General features: G+C 31.0%; 1 protein-coding gene across 1 annotated transcript; it reads right to left on the bottom strand.

Moving 5' to 3' along the window:
- Window positions 1–1620: 1620 nt before the first annotated feature.
- Window positions 1621–4972, bottom strand: LOC134697318 (uncharacterized). Its single transcript, XM_063559513.1, has 4 exons — window positions 4827–4972; window positions 3827–3969; window positions 3074–3188; window positions 1621–2168 (listed from the first exon to the last, which is right to left on the bottom strand). The coding sequence occupies exons 1-4, from the start codon at window positions 4940–4942 to the stop codon at window positions 1967–1969; spliced, it is 576 nt and encodes a 191-aa protein (XP_063415583.1). The 5' UTR covers window positions 4943–4972; the 3' UTR covers window positions 1621–1966.
- Window positions 4973–10016: the final 5044 nt, after the last annotated feature.

Raw genomic sequence — 10016 nt, 5'->3', positions numbered from 1 at the left:
ATTAACTAAAACCTTAATAAACTTCTGCTTTTCTACAAATTACCTCAGCTGTATTTGGCAAATCTTTTCGGAAGTTAGTCTTTAATGCTCTTCAACTTCGTACATTATTTGGCCTCTTTATTTTTTGGGGGATTCGAGCGTCACTGGTGAGTCTTTTGTAGACGAAACGCACGTCAGGCAAATAAACAAAATTTAAATCCTGGTATCTTTAATGAGTTTATTACATAGAGAACTTGAGTTTTTTGTTTTTAAGTAATCATCACCACGCGTATTGTAAACTCAAAAAAGCTGGCTTAAATTATTTTCTGGTATTGTTTTTTCAATATTTTATTTAGTTCTGAACAATGCAAAAGAGGCATGATATACCTAATGGACAATTAAAATCAAAGCCGAAAGTAATATGACAACGAAAAAGCTAAAGTAAAAACTCAAACAGAAACGGATTAGTAACTCAATATGCTTAACACACCATAATTAACTAAAAACTGAACAACAACACAACCTAAAACTAGGAGGTGATCTGGTGCTCCCGAAACGTAGGTGGATTCTGCTATATATATGTCCGTTTGTTAATCTTAATAAAAACACTGTTAAAATTCTAATTCGGTACGCAACATTCGGGAGGAGGAGGGATTAAGAGTTGCCACAAATGGAACATATCGGTTTTTATACAGAAATCGGAGATATTCCATAAAGTTTAACATATAGAAAAGAAGATGTGGTATGATTGCCAATGAGACAACTATCCACAAAAGACCAAAATGACACAAACATTAAAAACCATAGGTCACCGTACGGCCTTTAACAATGAGCAAAGCCCATACCGCATAATCAGCTATACAATGCCCCAATAAGACAATGTAAAACAATTCAAACAAGAAAACTAGCGGCCTTATTTATGTAAAAAAAATGAACCAAAAACAAATATGTAACACACGGGATTGCGTCCCTGTACTTTCGAAGAGAAGCTATAAACGACACAATTTCGAATTATTGGTTCAATAGATTTTTCTGTTATTATCATCTTTTTTTACTAAGAATGAGTAATGCAAGCTGTGATTTGTCATATCAAAAGGGAAACTTAATTCCATATACTGACACCGTTGAAATGTTGCTACTTTAAAAGAACTAGTAGTTGATTTTTTCTGCATTTTTGTCATGTAGGGGTCATTTGTAGTTTATTCTATGATATTGGTTTTTCGTATTGTTGAAAGACATTTGTTGTTTTTGGTTAATTTGGATAGTTTTCATATATTCTTATTTTATTTGGTAAATGACTTGGTTTTTTTCTTATACACCCTTGAACCCATGGTATGAAAAGACATCTGTATATTTTAATCAATTTGTAGTGTTTTGTATTTTGTAAATCCTGTTAGAAATTTAAGATCATGTTTTGGAAAATATGTATCTTGGTTTGTTTTCAAATTCCTCATTTCGTTTCTTCCACCCTTCCAGTCCATTCATCTACCACTGTTGTATCCTCCCCATTAGTTTGTCATTTCTTCCTGTCTTGCGTCACGCTGTCTAAATTTTTAAGTAATATTTGTTAATTTGTATTAAAATGTAATTTTTGTAAATTGTACAAATAAATGGTGGCCTTAGCCGTGAGATTTTAAATCATTTCAATTATTTATTTATTTTTATTTGGCAAATATCTATACATTAAAACATTCAGAATAGGTTTGCTAACAAAATCACACAGACACTTATACAGAAACAGCACAATTAATATATAAAAACATTATTTGAAGGATTAATACACAGCATTATCAAAGTTGTTCATATTATTTGTTATACTGTTCATTTTGCTTTTTTTTACAAAACCAAGATAATCAAAATTAAAAACCTACAAAAATAAGCCTTACGATTATCTGTTATTTACATTGACGAAATATAGATCATACAACAAGTGAACCACATAATTATATCTACTTCACCTCAACAAATATTATTTATTGTCATAATTTCAAACCATTGTATTCCACATTAGCATTAAACTTATGATAATGATATACAACACTGTACACATTTGACCTGATGCATTGGTGCAAAACGGATTATTCTGTTTCTGTAATTTCATTGATTGTTCATAGTTTTTACCAACGATAACACTGCAGTTCGTTGTCTTTAACACCGCTAGTACACATTGAGTCATTGTGTCTGTTGTCCTGAAAGCAGAAATTCAAGTTCGTTGCATCATTTAATGAAATTGTTTCATTAATTGTGTCTCTGATCAAGCAAGAAGAGCTGTCATCTTTTGTAACATCAAATATATACAAAATTAAGACTTTAGGAAGTACATGTATTTAGGCAAAAATTAAATAAATCATAAACTTAGAATTATTACAATAAGTCGAAAAAGCATGAGTTAAGGTAGATCACAAGTATATATTTTTTTTTATAATTTGTCAAAATGAAGATTTTACTATGCTCTTTTCAAAAATTTAATAAAAAGTATGGGTCACCGTGCTATTTTTCAAGTTATGAATCGTTGAAAATTGTCAAAATTTGGTTAGTTTGTTCATGAAAAAACCCATTAGTATGATAAAAAAAAATTCTATGAGACAGAATTTTGAAATAAATTGTGAGAAGAAAGGTTTCATAATATGTTTTTAGAAAAGAAAAAGAAAACATGGTGTCACCGAACTTGTTTTCTTGCTATAAGTGAAAATACAAAATTTCCCTATAAGCCCAGTATAATTTTTGTACTAAAAGAGTTATCTCCCCTTAAATGGCTCATTTAAAGAAAAAAATATTTTAAAACTAAAAAAAAATGATATTTGTTAAAATATTTTCTATGATAGGAATAAGTAATAAGTTTTCTTTAAATGGAAAAAACAGTCTAACCATTGCATTGCAAATCTGTCTCCAAACTTGCAGATTTAGGCAAATAACTAGACCGATTTTGTACAGTGATTATACAATCCAAGATGGCGGTATACCATAAATCTACCTTGAGGAACAAAGTTAGCTGAAGATATTGATTTTTTCTCAAGATTTTTTTTTTTTTTAAATATGGCGGGCAAAGACTGACTCTGACTTTTGCCTTATATTTGCATTTTGATATACTTACTCGCAGACGGTGCTGTCGTTATCCTTCAACCCATTTATATAAGGTGTGGTACATCTGTCAAGTACATCTACTCCTACACTACTGTTTGTCAAACAAGATTGTATAGCTTTCATATCTGTAATCACAAATCTTACGTATTATTTATTCAAAACGTTGATTATTAAATAACTTGACTAAAATATGCCGAAAGTAGTATAAAATTAAAAACAAAGAAAACTTCGAAAAAGGTATGACAAAATACCGTACTTAAGTCAAATAAAAAAAGATTAAAACTTACAAAATTAAACCCTATCCATTAAGAGCAGAATTTTCAAATAAGTGGAAACCATTAATAAAATTCAAGAATTGGAACGTGAATTTTGAAAAAAGAATTACTTTAGAAAAAACTTGGTTTATAGCAAGTTAAATCTCCTAATTGTATGACAATTGATTACATTTTAACATATGAATGAAATTTTAACAACTTATATATCTTTATTACGGAATATAATCTTTTATCTGTTTTCCACAATAAGTATCTTGTTATTTTCCTTTACTTCTTCGTATGCGACATTTTCGTTTGTCCTTGCATCGTGACTTTTAAAAAAAATATGTATAAGTCCTATCTATAAGAATCTAACGAACATCGTAAAAGACTGTTTATAAAATTGACAATCGGATAAAACATACATGTATCACGTCCATTCTTGCAGCTGGACAGCCATTGTAAGCATACATAAAGATAAAAAGGCTGCTTATAATATTGATGCTCACCTTCCTTTTGTTTACAGAATTGTGGGAATTCTTCTGCAATCTTATCAGAAGATGGCATCAAGGGGACCAGTTTTTTCATGTAAGTGCAATGATTCAAGTTATGCTTCGTAAAACATGTTGGCAAAATGGCAATACTTGTCTTGCTAAAAGAATATCATTAGATCATCAATAAAAGTGAAATAATGACATACTAATTCGTTTTTTGCAGCTAATTTGGTTCAATTTTGTTAAAATCTGCTAATAAATATCACTGATTAATTATTCACATGCAAGTGAATAATCTGACCTAATTTAATTCGTATGAAGGTCTTCAATTTAAATCATTTACGATAGATTCATCACGCATGCATATATCGTGTTCAGTCAGTAAAGGAAAATAATGACAACATTGAATATGAAACGTATGTAAACCATTTCGTTGACTGATCGGCTCTAAAAAACAAATCATTCTCATTCAGGTAAAACACTGATTAACTCATCTGTTTACTATATAACATGAAATCAAACAGACCTTTGCAATCCAATTGCAAACGGATTTACGCTATTTATATTTTTTATGTTTATATCGCGATTTGTGATCATCGGTTGAATTCGGAGGTCATCTTGATAGTTGATTAGATAGCGTCGAGAGTAAAATACTCACAAAATTCCTATATATTATCGAATACATGCTTTGTTAACCGATTATTGCAGACTTAAATTACTTTCAATATACGTGTTATTTTGATGTTAATCAAAAATGATAATTTGAGTCAAATCGATGAACACTATTTTGTTTGGCATCATTTTTTAATTGTTTTTTCTTCTCTCTCTCTCTCGTTATTTCAAAGACAAATATAAAGTCAAGCACATGACTATTTTGTTTAAAATTCGAATTTGACTCTGATGTGTTGTCTCGTTAATAATCTCTTCATAGTATATTTAGATAATTTGTAATTAAATGGACAAAACAATAACTTTTCATTTTTTAGAAGAATCTTAAGTTAAAACCTGATATTACCTGCACAAAAACTCGAAGACGTCGCCTGTGATCCTATTTTCCAGTCCCATGCAGGATAGAAGATCACAACAGTCTGTACAAGTATAGTTCAATGGATCTGGTCTGGGAGATGACATCGTTGGCAGTGCCAGTGAGTGTGATTTGTCTATGACTGAGAATGCTATCAGACATATGGTTCCTGATAAAACAAAACAAATCAAAGATAAATGAAAAACACTCATCATATGTAACAGGGTTCATTCTATGACTGAGAATGCTATCAGACATATGGTTCCTGATAAAACAAAACAAATCAAAGATAAATGAAAAACACTCATCATATGTAACAGGGTTCATTCTATGACTGAGAATGCTATCAGACATATGGTTCCTGATAAAACAAAACACATCAACGATAAATGAAAAACACTCATCATATGTAACAATTCTATGACTGAGAATGCTATCAGGCATATGGTTCCTGATAAAACAAAACAAATCAAAGATAAATGAAAAACACTCATCATATGTAACAGGGTTCATTCTATGACTGAGAATGCTATCAGGCATATGGTTCCTGATAAAACAAAACACATCAAAGCTAAATGAAAAACACTCATCATATGTAACAATTCTATGACTGAGAATGCTATCAGGCATATGGTGCCTGATAAAACAAAACAAATCAAAGATAAATGAAAAACACTCATCATATGTAACAGGGTTCATTCTCTGACTGAGAATGCTATCAGACATATGGTTCATGATAAAACAAAACAAATCAAAGATAAATGAAAAACACTCATGATATGTAACAGGGTTCATTCTATGACTGAGAATGCTATCAGGCATATAATTCCTGATAAAACAAAACACATCAAAGATAAATGAAAAACACTCATCATATGTAACAGGGTTCATTCTATGACTGAGAATGCTATCAGGCATATGGTTCCTGATAAAACAAAACACATCAAAGATAAATGAAAACACTCATCATATGTAACAGGGTTCATTCTATGACTGAGAATGCTATCAGACATATGGTTCCTGATAAAACAAAACACATCAAAGATAAATGAAAACACTCATCATATGTAACAGGGTTCATTCTATGACTGAGAATGCTATCAGACATATGGTTCCTTATAAAACAAAACACATCAAAAATAAATGAAAAACACTCATCATATGTAACAATTCTATGACTGAGAATGCTATCAGGCATATGGTTCCTGATAAAACAAAACAAATCAAAGATAAATGAAAAACACTCATCATATGTAACAGGGTTCATTTTATGACTGAGAATGCTATCAGACATATGGTTCCTGATAAAACAAAACAAATCAAAGATAAATGAAAACACCCGTCATATGCAACAGGGTTCATTCTATGACTGAGAATGCTATCAGACACAGGATTCCTGATTAAAAAAAAAAAAAATCAAAGATAAATGAAAAACACTCATCATATGTAACAGGGTTCATGCTATGACTGAGAATGCTATCAGACACAGGATTCCTGATTAAAAAAAAACAAATCAAAGATAAATGAAAAACACTCATCATATGTCACAGGGTTCATTCTATGACTGAGAATGCTATCAGGCATATGGTTCCTGATAAAACAAAACACATCAAAGATAAATGAAAAACACTCATCATATGTAACAGGGTTCATTCTATGACTGAGAATGCTATCAGACATATGGTTCCTGATAAAACAAAACACATCAAAGATAAATGAAAACACTCATCATATGTAACAGGGTTCATTCTATGACTGAGAATGCTATCAGACATATGGTTCCTGATAAAACAAAACAAATCAAAGATAAATGAAAAACACTCATCATGTGTAACAGGGTTCATTCTATGACCGAGAATGCTATCAGACATATAGTTCCTGATAAAACAAAACAAATACAAGATAAATGAAAAACACTCATCATATGTAACAGGGTCCATTCTATGACTGAGAATGCTATTAGACACAGGATTCCTGATTAAAAAAAAAACAAATCAAAGATAAATGAAAAACACTCATCATATGTAACAGGGTTCATGCTATGACTGAGAATGCTATCAGACACAGGATTCCTGATTAAAAAAAAACAAATCAAAGATAAATGAAAACACCCGTCATATGCAACAGGGTTCATTCTATGACTGAGAATGCTATCAGACATATGGTTCATGATAAAACAAAACAAATCAAAGATAAATGAAAAACACTCATCATATGTAACAGGGTTCATTTTATGACTGAGAATGCTATCAGACATATGGTTCCTGATAAAACAAAACAAATCAAAGATAAATGAAAAACACTCATCATATGTAACAGGGTTCATTCTATGACTGAGAATGCTATCAGACATATGGTTCCTGATAAAACAAAACACATCAACGATAAATGAAAAACACTCATCATATGTAACAATTCTATGACTGAGAATGCTATCAGGCATATGGTTCCTGATAAAACAAAACAAATCAAAGATAAATGAAAAACACTCATCATATGTAACAGGGTTCATTCTATGACTGAGAATGCTATCAGGCATATGGTTCCTGATAAAACAAAACACATCAAAGCTAAATGAAAAACACTCATCATATGTAACAGGGTTCATTCTATGACTGAGAATGCTATCAGACATATGGTTCCTGATAAAACAAAACACATCAAAGATAAATGAAAACACTCATCATATGTAACAGGGTTCATTCTATGACTGAGAATGCTATCAGACATATGGTTCCTTATAAAACAAAACACATCAAAAATAAATGAAAAACACTCATCATATGTAACAATTCTATGACTGAGAATGCTATCAGGCATATGGTTCCTGATAAAACAAAACAAATCAAAGATAAATGAAAAACACTCATCATATGTAACAGGGTTCATTTTATGACTGAGAATGCTATCAGACATATGGTTCCTGATAAAACAAAACAAATCAAAGATAAATGAAAACACCCGTCATATGCAACAGGGTTCATTCTATGACTGAGAATGCTATCAGACACAGGATTCCTGATTAAAAAAAAAAAAAATCAAAGATAAATGAAAAACACTCATCATATGTAACAGGGTTCATGCTATGACTGAGAATGCTATCAGACACAGGATTCCTGATTAAAAAAAAACAAATCAAAGATAAATGAAAAACACTCATCATATGTCACAGGGTTCATTCTATGACTGAGAATGCTATCAGGCATATGGTTCCTGATAAAACAAAACACATCAAAGATAAATGAAAAACACTCATCATATGTAACAGGGTTCATTCTATGACTGAGAATGCTATCAGACATATGGTTCCTGATAAAACAAAACACATCAAAGATAAATGAAAACACTCATCATATGTAACAGGGTTCATTCTATGACTGAGAATGCTATCAGACATATGGTTCCTGATAAAACAAAACAAATCAAAGATAAATGAAAAACACTCATCATGTGTAACAGGGTTCATTCTATGACCGAGAATGCTATCAGACATATAGTTCCTGATAAAACAAAACAAATACAAGATAAATGAAAAACACTCATCATATGTAACAGGGTCCATTCTATGACTGAGAATGCTATCAGACACAGGATTCCTGATTAAAAAAAAAACAAATCAAAGATAAATGAAAAACACTCATCATATGTAACAGGGTTCATGCTATGACTGAGAATGCTATCAGACACAGGATTCCTGATTAAAAAAAAACAAATCAAAGATAAATGAAAACACCCGTCATATGCAACAGGGTTCATTCTATGACTGAGAATGCTATCAGACATATGGTTCATGATAAAACAAACAAATCAAAGATAAATGAAAAACACTCATCATGTGTAACAGGGTTCATTTTATGACTGAGAATGCTATCAGACATATGGTTCCTGATAAAACAAAACAAATCAAAGATAAATGAAAAACACTCATCATATGTAACAGGGTTCATTCTATGACTGAGAATGCTATCAGACATATGGTTCCTGATAAAACAAAACACATCAACGATAAATGAAAAACACTCATCATATGTAACAATTCTATGACTGAGAATGCTATCAGGCATATGGTTCCTGATAAAACAAAACAAATCAAAGATAAATGAAAAACACTCATCATATGTAACAGGGTTCATTCTATGACTGAGAATGCTATCAGGCATATGGTTCCTGATAAAACAAAACACATCAAAGCTAAATGAAAAACACTCATCATATGTAACAATTCTATGACTGAGAATGCTATCAGGCATATGGTGCCTGATAAAACAAAACAAATCAAAGATAAATGAAAAACACTCATCATATGTAACAGGGTTCATTCTCTGACTGAGAATGCTATCAGACATATGGTTCATGATAAAACAAAACAAATCAAAGATAAATGAAAAACACTCATGATATGTAACAGGGTTCATTCTATGACTGAGAATGCTATCAGGCATATAATTCCTGATAAAACAAAACACATCAAAGATAAATGAAAAACACTCATCATATGTAACAGGGTTCATTCTATGACTGAGAATGCTATCAGGCATATGGTTCCTGATAAAACAAAACACATCAAAGATAAATGAAAACACTCATCATATGTAACAGGGTTCATTCTATGACTGAGAATGCTATCAGACATATGGTTCCTGATAAAACAAAACACATCAAAGATAAATGAAAACACCCATCATATGTAACAGGGTTCATTCTATGACTGAGAATGCTATCAGACATATGGTTCCTTATAAAACAAAACACATCAAAAATAAATGAAAAACACTCATCATATGTAACAATTCTATGACTGAGAATGCTATCAGGCATATGGTTACTGATAAAACAAAACAAATCAAAGATAAATAAAAACACTCATCATATGTAACAGGGTTCATTTTATGACTGAGAATGCTATCAGACATATGGTTCCTGATAAAACAAAACAAATCAAAGATAAATGAAAACACCCGTCATATGCAACAGGGTTCATTCTATGACTGAGAATGCTATCAGACACAGGATTCCTGATTAAAAAAAAAACAAATCAAAGATAAATGAAAAAACACTCATCATATGTAACAGGGTTCATGCTATGACTGAGAATGCTATCAGACACAGGATTCCTGATTAAAAAAAAACAAATCAAAGATAAATGAAAAACACTCATCATATGTAACAGGGTTCATTCTA

The sequence above is a fragment of the Mytilus trossulus genome, chromosome 14 (assembly GCF_036588685.1).
Source record: "Mytilus trossulus isolate FHL-02 chromosome 14, PNRI_Mtr1.1.1.hap1, whole genome shotgun sequence".
Classification (NCBI taxonomy): Eukaryota; Metazoa; Mollusca; class Bivalvia; order Mytilida; family Mytilidae; genus Mytilus; species Mytilus trossulus.
The sequence above is the reverse complement of the archived record's forward strand: the minus strand, read 5'-3'. Positions and strand labels throughout refer to the sequence as shown.

Excerpts from the sequence above, each read along its gene's own strand:
- LOC134697318 (XM_063559513.1), bottom strand. The coding sequence starts at position 4,942 with ATGTCATCTCCCAGACCAGATCCATTGAACTATACTTGTACAGACTGT. Across the intron at positions 3,970-4,826 it reads GTCTTCGAGTTTTTGTGCAG|CAAGACAAGTATTGCCATTT; the intron begins GTAATATCAGGT and ends ATATTCTTTTAG. Across the intron at positions 3,189-3,826 it reads ATTCTGTAAACAAAAGGAAG|ATATGAAAGCTATACAATCT; the intron begins GTGAGCATCAAT and ends TTGTGATTACAG.